We start from the raw sequence: 21,288 nt of genomic DNA, 5'->3' as shown, positions 1-21,288 counted from the left end.
ATAAATCAAAGGCAGGGATTGAAAATCACTGCTCAGAGAACTAGAATGCAGCGTATCGAAAGGATCTGAGGATCAGAGGAACTTTCCTACAGCCTGGCAACAGAGCACATCAGGTACACGGGTCACATGCGAGGGTGGTGAGGCAGGAAAGAGCAGCGAGCTCAGTGTGAAATGCAGCTCTTTTGGGAAGTAGGATACTTGAAGCAGAGAAGTGCTAGTTTTTCAGCCTGCAAAATGAACCAAAGTAAAGTGCTCAGTGTTACAAAGCCTATGTGAAAAAGAAAGCAACTGCATTTTGATGGGAGCCAAGGGATGCTGGGCAGCAGGTCAGAATGGATGCTCAGTTTTTCACAACAGAGCACAATTTGAGAAGACCATTTCTTCAGGCCTAATTACTGCAGTTTCTTACTCTGTCAGTTGTGGTGTCAAAAAAATGAAAGGTTTGTAGCTTGTTTCTTTAGAGTAATGCAAGTTTCTGTAGACCTTAGCCTTCCTGCTTCTAGAATGAAATTGATTGCAGATGTAAGGATGGTCAATCGGCTACCACTTCAGAGGAGGGCAACAAAATCTACCTGCTGCTGCAGTGAGAATTCTTCAATTTTCCAGCTTTTCTTCTCTTCCCCTCATGTAGGACTATTTCAATAGTGATCCTATTTTGTCAGGTATGTTTTGTATTGTAAAGTGATCTTGCGTTATGATTATGTAATAATTTTTTTATACAATTATTAATTTCTTAGGTAATAATAATAAACAATCCCAGCCAGTTAATTTGAACTGTGTTGGCTGTTTTAACTACATGTTTTACCCAGTCCAACCTGAATCTTGGGCTTGGCTAGCATTTCTTCTGTCCATATTTGGACAGACTGGCACATTCCACCCTCTATTTTCCTTGAATTTGTTAGTTATTCTTTGTCATCCAAAGTGAGTGAGCTGTGAGAGGAGGCTTCACCCTTCTTGGTTTAAGTTAACCTGTTTGAGACAGGGGAGAAACAACAGTTGGAAGCTGACACTGATCTTGGCTAGAAAGCAGAAACTAGCGATCCTGCCTCTGTAAGATGTGGGTTATGTCCAAGAGATGGGCTCCCTCCGCCTAGAAGCCAGACCTTACGTTGTTTGCAGCAGTGACAAAGTGCTTCAGTACTGGGGGTGTGATATTTGCCACCAGGTGGTTTAGATGGTTACCAGATCTTAGCCCAAATGTTATAAAAACTTTCTCTTAGGCTTGAAGTCTCTCCAGTGTCAAGAGAACCTATGGAGTGTGCATGGCATTGCATGCACCTGGGTCAGGCTCGGAGGTCCTAGAAGGAGAGGCAAGGTAAGATGATATTGTCTGCTTAGCTTGAGGCCCAAATCATCTGACTTCTCAGTTGTGACGTGCACAGCACTTTACAGAATACCCTGGGGTGATAAAGATACTCTGAATTCAAAACTTCCTGTGTTTTCCTCTAATTGTTGTTAGCAGGAGATGCAGTCTCCAGCATTGAGAGTTCAGAAATCAGACTGAGTTACTTAAATCGTGTTCTGATGAAATACCCTCTTCCCTTTCTTCAAAAGGCAGATAGCCCTGTCTGACAAAACAAAAACTGAAAAGCCAGGGAATATGCAATGTATTGCTGAACTCAGGTAATTTAATTTCAACGAAAAAAAAAGACAAACTTTGAGTTTGATTTAAGTTTAATCTGAACAAATGGATTTAAAAATACAGTATAAATAATTCTTAACTTAAAACAATTTTTAATCAATTTTTGTGCATTTGTTTTTTTTACCTAACTTTACAAAAAACTATTATTGAACATAGGAGCTGGATACTTTAACTATGGCCTTTTTCTTAAGACATAAAATATGTACACGCTTACAGTCCTTTTCTTTGTGCAAAATATGTACTAGTGATAGACTGTACCTTTCTATACAAAGACAATTTCAGCTTACTTTGCATAGCAGAAAAGAAACACAAAAAACACAAGATACATAAATTTGTTCCTATAACAGGTCAGGTAAGCCTTTTGTAAAAATTATTAGATGTTAACTTTCTCATTAAGAGCAAGTTTTAATTCTAAAGCATTTATTCCAGTATTGAGCTCTTGCCAATACATGTCCAAGCCACACACTGTCCATCATCAAATCCAGGATGCGTGCAGTGTGTTACCAGTAACTGCACCTGCTAATACATTCAGCAATTCGATCTCCCAAAATTAGTCTTTTGACACTTCAAGTTTTTGTTGAGGAATATACAGAGTTCTTTGAGACATTCTGTCAGTACCATTTGAATTTGCAGATAGTGAAGATGCTGTATTTGGCCTTCCTGGTGTGCGGAAAAAATTTTCTGTAGCTGCCTGGGGCTCTTGGGGTTCCCTTGGAACACAAGGCTGAGGAGAACAGAGAGAGTTACTTTCATTTTGGGGAAGGAAAAAAAAAGTGAATTGTAGTTTCAGCTTTTTGCAGATTTTAGGTTTGCAGTTAGCAAATAAACTTTTTTCCTGAAATTTAAAAACTTAACAACTCTTTACTAATATACCTGTATACTAGTATATGTACTAATACAGAGGTTATATATACTATATACCTCCTTGACGGTATATATACGGATATATATACTATATACCTCCTTGATGTATTTATAAATATACAAACTTCCTGTGGAAAGTATTCTTTCAAAATCCTCTACAACCCCATCCTATTAAAAAAGCAAGAGAAGGAAAGACAAAATAACAAATAGACAAAATCCCCCCTCTAAAACAGCTGTCTCTTTGCGTTTTGTCATCTTCTAGCTGGCTCCACTTCCACAACCAAGATACTTGTTCTTCCTTTCTAACCTCTGAATTATAATCATAGAATCACTAGGTTGGAAAGGACCTACTGGATCATAGAGTCTGACCATTCCTAATAATCCCTAAACCATGCCCCTCAGCACCTCGCGCTGGCCTTCATGTCCAGCTGTTTTCAGGCAGTGCTGATTTATAAACATTAAAAATGTATTTATATAAGAATTTTACCTGCTGTACAGGAATTACTGCTCTATCCTTTCCACTCAACCTACCGTGACCAATAAACTAATATATTTTTACTTACCTTCTCTTGCAAGTGCATATTTTCTGAGCTATGGCTAACACTTTCTGGTTGTGAAGGAACTGGCATGTGCTGAAGAACGGGATTTGAAGGAACTTGCACACCAGCAGCTAGTAGTCCTATATGTTGCAGTGCGAAGTTCAGAAATGAAGGACTGGGATTTTGGACAGAAGAGGTGTTGCTTGAATTGAGACAGGAGTTGCTCACTACAGGTGCAGCACCTATAGAAGTTGGTGACAGCATTATATTCAAAGGAGTTATATGAAAAGCAGGAATGTTAACTGCTTTCAGTTCAGATGTTGTCCCTGGAATGATACCTGAAACAGAAAAATCAAGTGTTGGTGGGGATTGAAAATTTGAGACTCAAGCCATTGCACTGTGATTTCATTATCTCAGTTAGACAAGTCTGGCCCACAATCCTTCAGACCAAACAACTGTATGCCTGTGCTATTTAATACTCACCAGTAACGGGTGAGCTGTGGGTAGTGCGCTGTGATGAACATATCCCATCTTTCTCTTTATTAGAAAAGCCTTCCTTATTGCTGTGGATGTAGTGAGTAAGAGGAATAAGACAGCCAGATGGAAAAAAGGTCTGAAAAAGAAGACAATACACCTTTACCCCAAATGTGTAATAAAGAAAAATGAAGTCTTTCTCCAAAGTTGCATTCCACTCATCACATTCTTATTCTTATCCTTCATCTCCCCAGGATCCTATATTCCATATCTGTACTGCCTTCTGTCTGAAATGATACCGAACTGACTCAAGGACACGCTCTTTAAAGGTAATGGTGGCTCTATTTCCAGCTGATATCCTCAGTGAGAAACTGGAAGTCCCTCTGGGATTAACACAATACAATTAGACTAGATAAAAAATCCTGATACTTTTTTTCTTGCTGAAGAAACTTCTGGACCCAGTAATATTCACTTTACTTTATTCTTGGATTGTGTTTTTCATAAGACAAATATTGAAAGACAATCCTTTTGTGTTTACAAGTTCTGTTTCTGATAACAGAACTGTTCTTTATATGTTTATTTTTTATTCTTGACTACAGAGTACCAGATATTATGGATGAAGAGTAAATTCAAGTTTTTAAGATTAAATATACACAAAGGACTGGATATAAAGGGGATCTCAACGTTACCTTCATCTACATAAGTCTTAGTTGTGATTTTCGTCCCAATCAAAGCCTGGAAGTCACTCTGTGCTCTCTTGTTTGAGTACTTCAATGCAAAAATGTAAGCCCTGCATTCCTAAAAACTATGGGTTTAAAAGCACACTAAAATAATCCAACCAAAAACAATCTGTATTTGCATAGTTCATTGTAGTTTTGTTTCTTTTAAAAGACTCCAAGTGCTCTTTTCCCAGGTAATGGCATGATGTGCTGCGCTGTCTGACAAAGAACCTCATGAACAGGAATTGCAAATGCTACAGGTATGTCTTGCTCCGTTTTGATTTTGTCCTCATCTTCTACACTGGTCATAGCTACTTACCTTGTTTTGATATAATGTTTCAGTTGTGTTCTGTCCCTCCTCCTGGAAATTGTCCATTCCATGATTCATCTGTGAGCTGTTGGAAGGTGGCGTTTCATTTTTACTGCATTCTCCCTTTAAAAAAGTAGAAAGGAAACAAAGGTAGAGACTTAACATTGTCAGCTACAGGTCTACAGTGATACTCATACATTTTTTTTTTCTAAATCGGGGAAAGCAAGCTTTCTCCTGCATCCCAAGTTTGTGCTATTAAAACTTCTAGTCAGTAAGACAACCAGGTCTGTGTTATCCCTTCTTGCTCAGTCACGGCTAGTGGATGCTTCACACCACATGTTGTCACAACACATCGATAATATTTCATGACTGTTTTGGCAAGGACTACTTAAAGTAGCCCAATTATTTACAGAGACACTAAACCATCTAGCAACTGAGGAGTAGAAAACAATGCAGACTCAATTTTTCCACATGCATTAAGGGTATCTGAACCTTCTCTTCTCTTTAGAAGTTGTATTATCATGCCTACAACAATCTAATGTCAACAATGTTCAACACTGGATAGAAATATAATACAACTCCTGCCTCCTCTTGGATCCTGAGCCTGTTACTCCATGGGCAGATCTATGGAGAAAAAAAAACCAACCAGCCTCTTAGACATGTATTTAGAAGGTATCAGAATTTTGGGACATGCCCTGTCTTGTGCCTTTTGTGTGTCCACTTTCCCTCCTAACACCTCTAAAGACAAGAATGAATGCCAGCCGTTGTTTAAAGATGAGCAACCTGAACCACTCCAGAATAATTGTATAAATAAGTCCTGAAGTAGTGTTTTGATAATTATTTTGTCTGATATCTGTACACTCTGACACATCTTAGAAGTAAATACTTGGAGGAAGAAGACAGGAACAAGGAGAAATCTACAGCCTGATCCTAGATGGGCTTTCTAAAGTTGTGTTATATTGTATGCTGTATAGTCTGCCTGATGCTTTGCAAATGCCAGCAAGATTGTGATATTTGATATATATCAGCAAACAACAGTCCCCCAAACATCACCAAGCACACGAAATTAACGTCATCCCTTCAAGTGTGATGTTATTTAGAACACCTACACACACTTTGTTTAGCAAGGAACAGCAGACGACTTCAACTATGTCTTTAAACTGCTTTTGTACCCTCCAGAAGGGTGAGTATGAATAACATAAGAACTGCTGTTCCAAACACCAACATGAAATACTGTTTCATACAGCCAAGGTTCTGTAAGCCTGCAGCACAAACAAAGTAAGCTAAAGGCTGAAGTGTTTACAGGATTACTCCCCTCTCAGAGTTCTTTACAAATCATGTACAATGATTTGTCTGGAAGGCTGCTAAAGCATGTTGAAAACAAGTAGGTAGCAATATCATTAAGGTATAAAATAACATTTTAAAAGTAATTTAGCTTACCAGAGAAGTATCAAGGCTTTTCTCGTCGCTTCTAAACCTTTTAACCAAGTTATTCTCTTGTAATGCATGTGATCTTTTAAGGCCCCTCTGTGGTGAAGTTTCTGATTTCGTAGGCAGTCTTTCTTGAGTTGTCAAGGATTTTGTTGGATCATCTGTAGCTGTCTGACTGTCCCCTTCTTCCGTGGTTACTTCATTTAATATTTTTGAATTAATACTCTTAATTCCAGTTACGTTAGCACACGATAGAGGCTGCAACATGAAACCTGGGCTGTATGTTGTCACAGTGTGGGTTTGGGAAGGATGCAGATACATTGCGTATGGAACACCAGAAGGAGTGTGAGGTAGGATTACTGGTGAGACTGCACTGTGGCTTGGACTACAAGCACCAAGCGGCTGCGTGATAGCCACCTGTTCGGTGGGTCCTGTGCTGAGAGGAGCTTCAGGCTTGGGGACTACCTCAGGTGAGGACAAAGTACATTCCAAAGCAGATTGTGACAATTTCATTTTTAACACTCTTGCTTTCCTTAAAAAAAAACAAAACACAAACATGTTTTAATGCCTTTGTACAAAAATTAATGTCCTGGCAGATAAGTCTTTGTATTGCAGAGAATAAACGTGAGCTTTTACTTCTCAATCCATTAATCAGAAACTAAAAGAAGAAAATAGTCTGCAGTATCAAGGGTTACTGGGTTTTGCAGACTGTTGCCCAACTTGGCCTAAGCACAGCTTTAACTTTATGACCAGGGACAAAATAAAGCTTCTCACCTTAACACGTGTGCAAACTTACTTTGATTGTCCTTCCAGCTGATGTGTAGCGATTGCTGGAACGTGAGCTGTTTTACTGGGGAAAGCTGATAAATGGTGATCAGTACCTGGTTGCAGGGGGAAAACAAAACTGTTAGTCAATTAAATGTATTAGTTAAATTTTCTCTTCGGGAGAGTCTGTTATTTAATGTGGCATGCACATTTAATGAGGAGAGACTAAAACTCTGTGTTATCCTCAGACTGCAGCCCAGGGTTGATTTGATCAATTTGATGGTACCATAGGTCAAATTTTAAAGCCTCAGCTCCAATTTTTTTTCCCCTTCAAAGAGGATACCTAACAAGGACATTGATAGGTAATTTTCTAACAATTTTATGGAATGCAGAATTGCTTAGATAGCAGGATCTAAATCAGTTTCCACAACAAACCAGGATTAGAGAAAGATATAATATCCAGAGAATCAGCAATTGAACACAGAGAGAAGTTTTAGCCAGTAAGACATCACACAAAGTCAAGATGATACTCAAAAAGGGATTTAATGTTCTTCTTAAACAGCAAATGTAATATGCTGCTACTGGTGTATTTGGTGAGGTCAGAGTTGCCTCGAGGGTGCTGAATTTGGTCCACATCTCAATCAATATATTTACTTTGTTGCAACTGCACAAGCTGTGACTGATTTGGTCCACTGAACTCCAGAGAGCTTCTAATTGTAGAGCTTATACACTGAACATGGATCATTTTAGCTTTGTTTTCACTGTCAGTCTTATAAAGCTTTAGATTTATAGGCAACATGCGTTTTCCCCCATCTTGTCTATTTTTGACAGTTCTCAAGACGTGTTTGTTGTAAGCTGGCATACCCACAGAGCTGCATCTCCTATGAGAAGAGGGAAAGCCTGAATATTTAATGTAAGACTACATCTTAGTTAAAAGTAGAAAGATACGTAATTGCACTTATTTTAACAGGACTGGTTGGAGCAGATTGGATCTTTTTTCTGTCGTTTTCTATACTTTTAACTAAATTTATTAGAGATGGATGCCAAATGAAGTTTTGCTTTCCTCTTAAAGGAAAAAGTTGGTTTTTTTTTGAACACTGCTCATTGTAAGGGATAGATTCTGAAGTAGGAGGAGGACAGGGTGTAGAAGTATTTTCAAGTTCTGTATCTAAAAAGCAGTAAAAAATAACCAGAGAACAAATGCATATCATATGCAGATTCAGTAATTAAAAGCAGTTATTTGAGTCTGGTGTATAATTATTCAAATACCAGCAACAGCAGAAATGGAAATGCAAGAGTCTCTGTGAGTATATGTACTACATGGAAATACAAATCCACACTAGTGTGCAATGCTGTCAAGGACAGTGATGTGATGAGTGAAGACTTTACACTCGGCTTACTCTGTCTTCTGGTCAAAAAAATTCCTAGCAGAGAAAACATACAATCGCAATCATCAGCAGAAGAAAAGGAAATGAGACATACACTTACCTCGAGTATCTGGCAAGACCTCAGGTCCTGTCCACTTGAATGCTGGTTTTCTACCTCTCTTTGTAACATGAACTTTCTTGATGAGCTCAAGGCTACTGAGAACATTTGTTATGTCATAAAGTCTCCTAATTTTGGCTAAAATAAAACAAACAGATGTGAAGTATAGCATTTCTAATTAAAAAGTTAACATATATCAGATTCAAAATGTTGTAACAGCCTTTTAGAAGGTAAAAGGAAAAACCTTTATTTCTTTTATGAGAAACAATTTTGTGCAGCAAGGTATTTACCAAATATACTTGTATACCATGAAATAACATCATAATATAAAGTTTATAAGTAAAATAGAATAACATAGATACAGATCTAGAAAAGAAATTACTGCTAAGTACAGTGTGCTAAATACAGAAACCAATATAGCAACCTTCCAGTACCTGAAGGGGTCCTACAGGAGAGCTGGAGAGGGGCTATTAGTAAAGGCTTGTGGGGATAGGACCAGGGGGAATGGGTATAAACTGGAAAGGGGCAGATTTAGGCTAGACATTAGGAAGTATTTCTTCACCATGAGAGTGGTGAGACACTGGAACAGGTTGCCCAGGGAAGCTGTGGCTGCCCCATCCCTGGAGATGTTCAAGGCCAGGTTGGATGGGGCCTTGGGCAGCCTGATCCAGGGGGATGTCCCTGCCCATGGCAGGGGGGTTAGAACTGGATGATCTTTAAGGTCCCTTCCAACCCTAATTGTACTATGATACTACTATGAATATCTGCAAAACAAGTTAGGTTCTGTGCAACGACCAAAGCTATACAAGTTCTGTAATGAAAATAAGTAGCTTAAAAGGCAGATGCACACATGCAACTGTGAACATGGGAGCTACAGGGAAGAGCCCCACTAAAATTAAACAGGATAATCATCCTGTATGTTCCTAATTGTTTTTTAGGTTGAGCTGTGACGGGAAAGTTTTAGGCAGCAGTCAAACTCCGGAGTGACTTCTGGACTGCAAAGTGAATGTGCTTAGGCTAAAGCTTCTGCTACTGAAAATTTAAAGTGTAGGAAGTCAGGAAACTTGGGAAAAGCTTCTGAACCAAGAATGGGACACCTGAAATACAGACACGTGGATGGAGTGCCCTGAAAATGCTCTTATAGTGAAACAGACATTACAGAGGAAGAAAAAAGAATGAAAACTAACAAAATCCCCTTTGCCTACCCAGCTACCCTTGCTATCCTGCTGTGATGCAATAGAAAGGAAATTGTGAACTGAAACTAGCAAGGATCAGTTTCCTTTTTGCAGATACAATTTCATTTAAAAAAAAAAAAAAGCAGTGCAGTCATGTCTGAAAATCGAGGAAGCGTGTAATTTTCAATGAAACACAGAATTAATTTTGATCTCTCAAGAGCAGGCAGGGTTTTAATTATTAGACACCTAGAAGCCTAGACTTAGAAGTACCTTTTCATTTGAATAGTAGAGGAAGAGAAGAAAGCCTACAGGGAGCTGAGAGCAGGTTAAAAGAGTTAAATAATTGGCAGTTACAACATCGGGTTTCACTTCCTCCCGCATTTAAGTTATTAACAGGACTTTTACAGAATTTGTTTAGATTTCCAACAACTAAGTTACATGACCAGAACACAGATTTGCATGATTCTGGGGTATCTTTCATGAAGTGATGCTGAAATCTTTGACAGATTGCTTGAGGAAAAAAGAAATTGTTACCAGTAAGCAGCCTGTGATATTACTTTAGGAGAGAATTTAATGGAGTTTTTCCTCTTATGTAGGTGGTCATTATAGTGTTACGTATAATGACTATGCACAAATGGGTCCCTATTAAAAACTGCACAAGGTGCTCAGTGAGTTTTCAGACTCATAGTTAGGGGCAGGAAAAAATGACGGTATTTTATATTATATAAAGTAGTATTAAGAGGAGTCCATTTAGCTTACAACTTGATATTTTACTTACTTTTAAACTTGCTTTTATCTAAGTCTTCTAACCGGTCTTCTCCAATCAAGATTTTTGCAGCAACTTCAAGGCTTACTACTTGAGGAGTCGATACAAGAAACAGCATCACAAACTTCTGACTCATCACTCGTAAAGATGTGACTTTCCTGCCATTTACTGACGCTGCAGCAAAGGATTAAAGTATTAAGTGACACACCAGATACAAACACTTTCAAAACACTGAAGAAATTTGTCAGTAACAATTTTTACAAGAACAAACAACACAGCAACTAGGCAGGGCTGACACAGACTCCAGAATCATGTTTCTACATGCCAAGAATCAGATCATTAGGTAGATAGCAAGCCTAACCAGAAAGAAGGGAGTGTGATGTTTCTGTGTATGTGTCCTATTGTCTGACCACTTGTACTCTTAAATATGCTTAACTGCAGGTTATACAATGTATTTAACAATCCTTAATTGATATTTCTTCATGAATCAAACCTACATTAAAAAATAAATTTAAGGAGGAATTTATACTTTTGGCATCTATAATACTTAATAGTAACAAATCCTGCAAATTGGATTGTATATTGGATATATTTGATAGTTTCCCTTAATGCCCCCTTGTTGTTACACTGTAAAACTAAAATACATGTGCAAGAATTGAATGAGTAAGAGAACTGAAAGACCATAGAGCACTTTTTCTCACCACAAACAGTTTTGGTGCTTTTCAGGCAGTAGCATTTCAGGAAAAAAAACGCCCTACGAATGTTTTTACCCAATTCATAGGTAGTTGTCATTACAAGCACATGTTATTCTTGGCGTTGTAGAGAATTATTACCAGGATGAAATTCTGTTCCTGGGAGCTCAACAAAAGACATTTCTGAAGGCTCACTGGAGTTGAAATATCTTGCCGTTTCTTTGTTTCTTTCACCATCAAAATCAAATTCATTCTCATACTCTCTTTTCTTGATCATCTGGATTTGTCGGGTATATTTGTTCTCTTCTCCAGCTTTTTTCAAAGCTTGCAGGGTTTTGAAGAGGTTATGTCGCCCGTACCAAACATATCTGTTTTTGGCAAGGCGGCTCACCATGTGTAGGCTCTCTAGCACATTCACAATATCATATATGCGTCTGCGTTCAACATCTAAAAAAAAAAAAAGGAAAGATAAACATGACACCTCTACTACATAAAATAATGCAGTATAAAATAATACCCTCATAAATCTTGCCAGCAAGGAAAAGAAAAGAATTCTTGCTTTAGATATGGAAGGATTTACTTTTCCACAGTTAGACTTGGTTTACAGTATTGCTTAAGAAGGAAAACTTACTGTTGCTAGAAAAGACATTAGAAGGGTTTCCATACAGCTCTTTTTAAAAACACAAAGCATTTTTTATTACTCATTGCATCAGTTTTAGATACTCTCCTTAAACGTCCTTGGAAACTCATGGTAGACAATCGTTTTGTAACTTGTTTTTATAAGTTACTGTGTTAACATGGTGTGCTTTTCTCCTTTGTCTGTTAAGTTCTTGGGTCTTACTAGGCATTTTCTAAAAGAGATGTTACTTTATACAAAGTACAAGTAGTGTAGATGTTTTTGTTTGATTTACAGTTCATCCCTTTCCTGTGTCCCCCAACATATTCTGAAGATATAATGATACAAAAAAATCGTAGCAGTATGTTTTGTAATTATTATCAGTGTTACAATATACAGAACACTAAGTTTATAGATCTTTGATAAGGAAAAAAGATTCAGCTTAATGTTAGCAATTTAGACTCTCTTAAATGCTTGATGCGATATAAAAATAGTGATATAAAATGAAAAAGTTAAATTATCATAGAGACTACAAAGTAGTTTCTTGTTTTGATGTCATGACTGGACAGGATGTTGTGAGTTCAGCTTGAGAAACTAGTTCCTGCTGCAAAAAATCCAACCACCAACCTTAGCCAATCTCTAGATCCAAAAAATGTAGGTCATTATTTGTGGTATTAGCGATAATTCAGATGTTTAATATTAAATATAATTCAGAGTTTCTCAGATCAGTTCACTGAAAAAACTTTAGCTTTGAAGAAGAATTGCTCTGTGAATGAAGAGTTTAAAGCTAGGTTTAAATAAGTTTGTTTGAGCATTCGAAGTTTTATAAAGCAAAAATGTACTAACATTAGTTAGGTTTTTGGCACACTTTTATGAAGAAATATAGCATGTACAGCAACTTACTGAGCTCTTCAGCTACTTCATCAAGGCAAATAAAATTATTCTCAGTGCTGGGGTAATCAGGATATCGAGCTAAAAATTTCTGACATAGTAATCCTAGACTTTTCTCTTTACGACTTGGTTGAGATTTTTCACATTCATCTCCCGACAAGTGCTCCTACACGGAAATAAGAAAAAGATAATTTGAGATTTGTTATAATACATACGTAAACTTAGATATTTAACAGCTTTATTGTGAGCACTGCCAAAGGCCCAGTGTTTTCTGTTTGTCCTCAACAGTTGTGAAAGAAAACAGCTGAATGTTACCCATTGTAAGTAGGTAGACAATTTTCTTACTTATATTTGGTAAATACTCCAAGGCCAAGACTTCGACGTATGTTAAGGTAAAACATTTTAAACAAATAAACAGCTTTCAGCTAACTTTAAGAAGACACCTTCACAACGTACCTGCAAACAGTGTTTTGCCTGTGGGACCTCATTTGTGTTGTTTGACAGTTCCCTTCTCTGTTCTCTGCTCCTAATCTCAGGGCTAGCAGCGCTAACCAGCATTTTCAGGTTCCAAGTAGGAGTCCATGGATCTGCCGGAGGGATTTTTTTAGGCTTTGGGGGTGTGGTTAGATGCTGACAGTCGGGCTGTATCTCTCTCAACACCGAATGTGAGGTAGCTGTTTGTTTCAAAGGAGTTTTCAACACGTTCCTGTATGGCTCAGAAGAGTGATTTTCCTACACACCAAGAAAAAGAAAACCCGTGCTGTTAAAGCTTGAGAGGCCCTATAATCCATTTGTTGATAACAGTCAAACTGGGATAAAGATCAGTTGCCTTTTTGGGGTAGCTCACAGTCAAAGGTCGCCGTCTTACTCTAAACCAACGAACCCTTCCCTGAAACCGTTTATTTGACTATGCCTTTGGCTTAAGACATGGGGCCCGTGGTATTCTTGATGTAACTTTTTATTTTCTTTTTCTCTCAGGAAAATACAGTCAGAATGAATACTAATCCACAACTGAATGTTATAAAGATGGAGTGAAACACCTTCTATTGGAGGAAAAAAAGGGAAGAGGAGACAAGATGTACTGCTTGTTACAAAGACGTAGTGAAACACTTTTAATGGAGGAAAAAAAGGGAAAAGGAGACAAGAAGTATCACCCGTTACAAAAGTCGTAGAATCGAAGTATGTTGAGTTGGAAGGGACCTACAAGGATCACCGAGTCCAACTCCTGTCCCTGCACAGGAGAACCCCAACATCCACACCACGGTGGATAAAGGTTGCCAGGTAAAGTTTTAGGTATTTTTGCTGAGGATAGGAGCTAAGGTGGAGGGAGAGGGTGTTCGAGTTCTGCCATCTAAGGGGTTTTGTAGACGCTCATTCAAACTGAAGTGATTTCACGCCCAGAGGTGCTGCAAACAGCTGGCGCCGGGCATCGTGCATCGGGATCTCAGCGCTTGGACCAGGCATCGCGGGGATAGGAACGGGTAGCCCGGGGATGGCATCGGGCACCCCGGGGCTGGGAACGGGCACCGCGGGGATGGGAACGGGCATCCCGGGGCGGTCAGCGCCCGCCCCAACCCCTCCGCAGGGCGGGAGGCGGCGCTGCCGGCAGCGCTGCAGCTGTTCGCTTGTTCCCCCCGAGGCAGACAGGGCGAAAAGTTTCGGCGGAACCGAGCTCTTACCTTGTCGCTGCTCCCCATGCCCCCGCCCGCCTGCTGCATTCTCCCGCGCAGCCCTTACGGGGGTCAGCCGCCGGCCCCGCCGCGGCGCTCCGCATCGCACGTCCCGCCTGTTCTGCGGGGCGGGAGGAGGGCCGCGTTAAGCAGGGAGAGGGCGGTCGGCGGGTGGGGACGAACCTCTACCACCGGGGACGTCTCGGCCACCTCCCGCCTCCAGGACCGGCCCGCGCGCGCCCGGCGTCCCGCGCCCAACGTCCCACGCCCAACGGCGCCGCCCCGGCCCGGCAGCGCCGCGGATTGGCTGAGGTGGCACGGGCAGAGCCTCCGATTGGCTGAGTCCGCCGGGGGGGCGGGGCCCTTCCGGGATCCCGTTTAAACAGTTGGCGCCGCCGCCGCGCGCCGAGAGGGCAGAATGACCCGAGTGGGAAGGGACCCACAGGGACCATCGAGTCCTGCTCTCTTTCTGGTCTGGTTTCCAAAACACACTGTATGTATAACCCTAGAATATCGTTGCTTTGTGACAATGCTAAAACGAAACCATCATTGACAACAAAAGTTCATACAAGAAGTAAAACTTTGAGCAGAGCACACAAAACAAATTCTTAATCCTTGTGCTTTCCTTTTTCAAAGGTAGCTACCAGAGAACAGAAGCGCTGCTGCTTTTGCCTAGGGCTGCCGAGAGCAACTCAAACAAGAGCACAAAGAAATACAAACAGGTTAAATTGACGGCTGCAACTGAGCTCACTGATTGCTCCCTGTATCTCCATAACCTTGAACAGGCAAAGGCAGTAGCATAGTAGGGAAGAACACAAAACAAGTTACCAATGTGATAACTATTTCAGTAACTGTAATAGTGTTAGCAATTCTTTTAACCTTCACTGAAAAGTCATAGCATCATAGAATAGTTTGGGTTGGAAGCAACCTTAAAGATCATCCAGTTCCAACCCACTTGTCATGGACAGGGACACCTCCCACTGGATCAGGCTGCCCAAAGCCCATCCAACCCGGCCTTGAATACCTCTAGAGATTGGGCAGCCTGTGCCAGTGTCTCATCACTCTCATAGTGAAGAAATTCTTGAAATTCCTCCTTATGTCTAGTCTAAATCTGCCCCTCTCCGGTTTATACCCATTGCCCCTCGTCCTATCACTACAAGGCTTTGTAAACAGTCCCTCCCCAGCTTTCTTTTAGCCCCTTCAGGTACTGGAAGGTCACTATAAGGTCTCTTCAGAGCCTTCTCTTCTTCAGGCTGCACAGCCCCATCTCTCAGCCTGTCCTCGTATGGGAGGTGCTCCAGACCTCTGATCATCCTTGTAGCCTCCTCTGGACAGGTTCCAACAGCTCCATATCCTTCCTACACTGAGGATTCCAGAACTGGACACAGTAGTCCAGCTGAGGTCTCACGGGAGACGACCAGAGAGGCAGAGTGCTGGAAATGAACAGATTGCAAGGGTGACTTTGAGACTAGGAAAGATCTCCCCTGAACAAAGGTCACATGAGATACTATGACATGTTTGAACAAAGATAATGGTTTCCTGATTAGGGGATAAGGATCATTTTCAAAGGTCAGCATAAATGATAAATTAATCAAGTGACAGTGTCAATGTAAAAGCCTGATGGTTTTTTTTCTAGTTTGATTTCCAAAACACAGGAATGCATTTGCTCCTCACTTAAGTAACTCAAATCCCAGCAAACATAGTATTGCAGGTGATCATCCTCGGGGGGGGAAAAGACCCCACACATAATTTTTTAGTATTTATAATTGTACTTTGTGGGAGTCACACAGCAATTCTGGGTTACCAGAACACAGAAAAACTACACCTTCGAGCACATGTTTTACAAGAAGAGGCCAATACACAGTAATCACAACAAAGCACAAACAAGGAAAAAAAGAGCAAACCCTAAACCTTGCTTCTGAAGAAGAGGCGCATTGGACCACGAGAGGGTAAACCCTGACTGCTACACAGCTGGGATAACAGGAAGTGAAGGAGTCTCGGGGAACTTTCCAGTTTGAATTTACACGCTCTCAGAGATTTCCCTTCAGGAAGTTATACAGTTACGTTGAAAGGGTTTGTCTTCATGCAATCCTAGCTCTGGTATAAGGAATGCCTTAAGTAAAGTGGGTTTGAATCCCAAAAGTCTGCCAGGAATGTTGTAACACCCATGATAAGCAGTGCAGCCCCTCTGAACACTGGGCAGCTGCTGAATCTTACAGAATCATAGAATGGCCTGAGTTGGAAGGGACCCAGAAGGATCATCGGGTCCAACTCCCATCCCTGCGCAGGACAACCCCAACATTCACACCATGTGCCTGAGGGCATTGTCCAAATGCTCCTTGAATATTGTCACACTTGGTGCTGTGACTGCTTTCCTGGGAAGCTGTTCCAGTGCTCCACCACCCTCCAAGGATACAGTCTTTTCATAATATCCAGACCCCCTGGCACATCTTCCTGCCATTCCTTCTGGTCCTATTGATAGCAGGACCAGATATTTACTATTAAAAAAAATTGGAATATTTTTTATTTAAGCTAAACTAGATTTTCATCCAAGTAATTGTATTTTTTGAAAGTTAGATGGCATGTCCCTCTGATAGCATGTTTCCTTTCTAATGGTGTTTTTCCAGATGCTGTCTTGTGTTAAGTATGATCTGTGCTGAACAGATGTGTCTTCTTCTCTATTCAGCTCTGTTTGCAGCCTTTCCCTATCTCAAATGCAAGGTTGGACAGAGAGCTAGATCCAAAGATCCAAATCAGCAAGAGAGTTGACTGCTGTGAAGTTCATAATAACATTAAAACTAGTTCTTGGAAAGTAATAGAATATGCATAAGATTTCTGGGGAAATTTATACATACGCTTGAAAGCAGGGAGTACATTCTGCAAGCAGCTTTTGTCTCGCTACACACGATTGATGGGGATCACTCCCTTGTTTTGCCCAGGTCTGATTAAAGGGTGTTTGCTTTCTAAAACACAAAAGGAGTCTTACAGAATTTATTTGCTGGCATATTTGGTGTCACTGGCCAGAAAGAAGAGCTCAGCGCCTGCTCCTCCTCCTTCCCTTACAAGCAAGCAATAAACTGCAATGAGTTCTCTTCTTCAAGCTGAACAGACCAAGTGACTTCAGCTGCTTCTCAAACCCCTTCTCCTCTAAACCGTTCCCCTCCTGCGGGCACTCCAGCAGCTTTAGCTCCTTGTTACCCTTCTGCGCCCCAAACTGCACGCAGTACTCGAGGAGGGGAGTCGCACCAGTGCAGGACAATCCCACGACAATCCCTTGGCTCTCCCTCAGCTCCCCCTCTCCTGCGCTCGCACCACGCACACAGACTGCCCGTTCGCTGCCGGTACCGCTCCCAGCACCAATTTGAATTCCCTGCTGAATAAGGAGGGGAGCGGGAGTGGAGGGGGAGCGGCTGAGCCAATCGCATCGCAGCCCCGCGCCCCGCGCAGCCAATGGGAGCGCGGCGTCCCCCTGGCTGTTCCCACCTCCTCCCGCCGCGGGATGGGGTTTGGCGGGAAACGCGGCGCGCGCCGCCTCCCTGCCCCAACGGCTGCGGGCGGTTGAGCCTGGCAGAAGGGCGCTCATTAGCTCAGCCGAGCTAATTATCCGCTGATGCCGCTCCCCTGTTGGTCAGAAACCGCTCCTCACCGGCGCCTCGCGCAGCCCTGGCGCCCTTTCGTAGGGTCCCCGGGGTGTTTAAGCTCTTTAAACGCCCCGGAATGATCCGAGACGTGAGAGGCGGCAGAAGGAGGGATGTGAACCCGTGCTCGGTGCGTTCGTCAGCACGTCACGAACTTAGATCGTATACCATGCGCCTGCACATAGGAATCCAAACGTATCCTGGGCTGCATCAAAAGCAGCGTGGCCAGCATGGAGAGGGAGGGGATTCTGCCCCTCTATTCCTCTCTTGTGACACTACACCTGGAGTATTGTGCCCAGTTCTGGAATGCTCAGCGTAGGAAGGATATGGAGCTGTTGGAACGGGACCAGAGGAGGCTACAAAGATGATCAGAGGGCTGGAGTACCTCCCATAGGAGGACAGGCTGAGAGGTGGGGCTGTGCAGCCTGGAGAAGAGAAGGCTCTGGGAAGACCTTAGAGCAGCTTCCAGTACTGAAAGGCGCTCCAGGAAAGCTGGGAGGGGCTTTTTACAAGGCCATGTAGTGATGGGACAAGGGGAAGTGGCTTTAAATTGAAAGGGGGAAGATTTAGATTAGACATTAGGAAGAAATTCTTTACAATAAGGGTGGTGAGACAGTGGCACAGGTTGCCCAGGGAAGCTGTGGATGCCCCCTCCAGGGAGGTGTTCAAAGCCAGGTTGGATGGGGCTTTGAGCAACCTGGCCTAATGGGAGGTATCGCTGCCCATGGCAGGAATGTTGGAACTCGATGATTTTTAAGGTCCTTTCCAATCCGAACAATTCTGTTATTCTATGATTCTATGTCCCAGCCACCCTCCTCCCTGAAACGTGGTCGGGAGCGAGGGTCCACCAATTCCCAGGCCAAAGCATTCCACGGAAGGGGCACAGCATGCTTTTGGAAAGGGATGTAACTAACTCGTGGGCTCTGAACTGTGAGGAAAAGCACTTATTGAAAGGGAGAAAAAAAAAGCTCTTTAATGTAACTCACTGATTGCATGATTCATTGTGCAGTGGGATCGCTGACTGTTGACTCTCAGGCAAAGAGGTCTTCTTAGTGCCCCCTGAGATAAGATTTAAAAGATCTAAAGCTACTGGAGTGTCCAGAGGAGGGCCATGAAGTTGCTGAAGGGTTTAGAGGGGAAGCCTTACAAGGAACAGCTAAAGTCACTTGGTCTTTCCAGCCTGGAGAAGAGGAGATTGAGAGGAGACCTCAGCTTACTGCTTCCTCTCAAGGGAAGGAGGACAAACAGGAGATAGTCTCTTCAGCAAAGATTCCTTTTTCACTCTCTCTGGTGACCAGTGATGGGACCTGGGGGAATGACAGTAAGATATTCCAGGGAGGTTTAGACTACTTCTGTTTTTGCTAACTGAAAAATTAGCATTTGCCCTTTTCATGTTATAAGAAAAGAGTTGGGGAAAATTGGTGACTTTTCACTCGATAATTTCTTCTTAGCTAATGGAGTTCAACCTCATATTTGAGCAAATGCCCATTTTCCCTTGCTTTTTTTCTCTCTATAAGGATGGCATTCAGTGGCTTTTAAATTTCCATATATGCATAATTTGTTTCTGACTGCTTATTTTTGCTTTAAAACTTCAGAAAGAAATATATCCCATAAAAATACATGCTTTCAGAAAACTGTTTATTTGGTAACCTCATGTTTACACATAAACTGCATTTTATTCTGATAGAAGTATTTTTATTTTCTTTGCTCAATGAATTCACATAAAACGTGATCGGAAAAGCACATCATTTGAGATTAATATGATTTTACTGTTCATACTGTGCTTTGTGCACAGGATCTGAAAGTAAAAGCAACAGAGCAGAAAAGCCTCATAGACTTCATTGAGTTAGGCGTGTTAAAAATGCAGCTGCAGTTTGAGGACAGCATGACTCAGAAATTAGAATGAAGGTTCAAAAGAACAAAATCAGTTACCAGATTCAGTGATGTAAAACTGCCTAAACCTGCTGGAACTTTGCAGTGACACTATTGGTTCTGTGTAGGGATGTCTGCCTTCTGAAGAAAAATTGCAGAAAGAGGGAGATTCTATCATCAACACTTCAGATAAATGGCGTCTCATTTCTGTGACACTCTCTTTGATACTGGGCTGTGTCCAGTGTTCAAATTCAGTCTTGGGGTCAGGCAGGACTTAGCCATAAATTAAAGCAGGCTCATCTGGAGGCAAGTTGAGTATCTCTGTTCGCAGCCTTTGCTGTACAAATGCATAGAGAAACCTAGCCAGGTTTAAAGGCAGAGTCTTTGAACAGATGGCACTGGGATCATGCACCTTCCAGCATGGAACTAAGATGTGCTAAAGGACTATGCTCCCCATATTGTCATTTCAGAGATAGAGGCTGCCAGTAGGCCCTTAGGGTGTCTCGTGAAGGGAAAAATCCAAAGGAATGTATCAAGTTTTGGATTAAAGACCATCCATGCACTTGGTTTCATTCTGATTTTGGGGCAGGAGCAATTAAATTTAATGTTATACAAGAAGTCTCACAAGTCTAGTTTTGCTTGTTCTGCTTCACTATTTGCCATTCTAACAGTGTTTTATTAACACGGCAATGGAGAATCTGATCCAAAGATCTAGCAGGCTGATCCTGCCTTACCTCCAAAGGGCCAAACAGGTAATAAATGGCAATATTTGCAACAAGAGCTGTCAGCATAGGTGAAATCTCTCTGCCAGCTTATGGAGCCTCAGTTCCATTTAAGTTTAGTAAAACACTCTTTCTGCTTGCTGTTGGTTGTGGTAGCAATTAGTGTATTTTCCTGCATTGTCATATCATTTCTTTTCAACAGATAACTGAAATCCATGCAAGTGTTCTCCAGAGAAAATTGTTACTGTATACTGTTTTCATGATTGTCTTTTAACTTCGCTTTGAGGTAAATAATGTCTCTGAAGTTGTGGCCACTAATTGGGAGCACAAAGGTGAATCCTTGGGGTTAACATTCAGACCAGACGTTATCTCCTTAATTCTTTCAAGAGAACCAAGAGAGTTAGCCAGCAAGCTCCCAGCTGATGTTACAGATATGTGTTAAGTCTCAGTTCTTGCAAGTGAGAACATTCTGGTCAAAACAAAATTCTGGCTTAAATTTTGTGCTGTCATTTGTCATTGTATTCTCTTTCTCACGAATCAAAAGTGGAGTTTAGACTGCAACAAGCGCACACTATTCTGATCAGACTCCAGAATTTTACCTCTTGGACAAAACTATAACTGGTGTTATTAATGGTTTTGTTCACATTAAATTAGATCAACTAGATTCCCTGTTCTCCAAAATTACTGCATTACATGGAAGAATATCAGTCATGTAAGAGGATGAATGTCAGAACTTTTTCAGTCAAGATTTATGCTACCTTAACCCAAACTACAACTTGCAGCCCTTAAAGCTGGGAGTCGGATGCTCCTTTTTCAATCTCCCATCAGGGCATAGCCTACCCGACTAATTTTTGCCTGTAAAAAGGGAACCCTGCTGTCCCGGTGCTTTATATTAACACCTTGAAACTTTCATTTTCATGCTTTTTCAGAGGAATGTTATCTAGTCGCCCATAGCCCTGTCTTCATTTGAGTTGTTCACCCACTTGCCATATTCTTTTTCCAAATCTTAAAATATAA

At 41.4% G+C, this 21,288-nt stretch overlaps 1 protein-coding gene across 1 annotated transcript; it reads right to left on the bottom strand.

Moving 5' to 3' along the window:
* Positions 1-1,714: 1,714 nt before the first annotated feature.
* E2F8 (E2F transcription factor 8) lies at positions 1,715-14,638 on the bottom strand. Its single transcript, XM_054067960.1, has 12 exons — positions 14,049-14,638; positions 12,826-13,101; positions 12,382-12,535; positions 11,004-11,309; positions 10,183-10,344; positions 8,233-8,367; positions 6,776-6,860; positions 5,989-6,511; positions 4,558-4,671; positions 3,529-3,658; positions 3,070-3,383; positions 1,715-2,366 (listed from the first exon to the last, which is right to left on the bottom strand). The coding sequence occupies exons 1-12, from the start codon at positions 14,085-14,087 to the stop codon at positions 2,193-2,195; spliced, it is 2,412 nt and encodes an 803-aa protein (XP_053923935.1). The 5' UTR covers positions 14,088-14,638; the 3' UTR covers positions 1,715-2,192.
* Between the last annotated feature and the right edge of the window lie 6,650 nt (positions 14,639-21,288).

The sequence above is a fragment of the Cuculus canorus genome, chromosome 5 (assembly GCF_017976375.1).
Source record: "Cuculus canorus isolate bCucCan1 chromosome 5, bCucCan1.pri, whole genome shotgun sequence".
Lineage (NCBI taxonomy): Eukaryota > Metazoa > Chordata > Aves > Cuculiformes > Cuculidae > Cuculus > Cuculus canorus.
The sequence above is the reverse complement of the archived record's forward strand: the minus strand, read 5'-3'. Positions and strand labels throughout refer to the sequence as shown.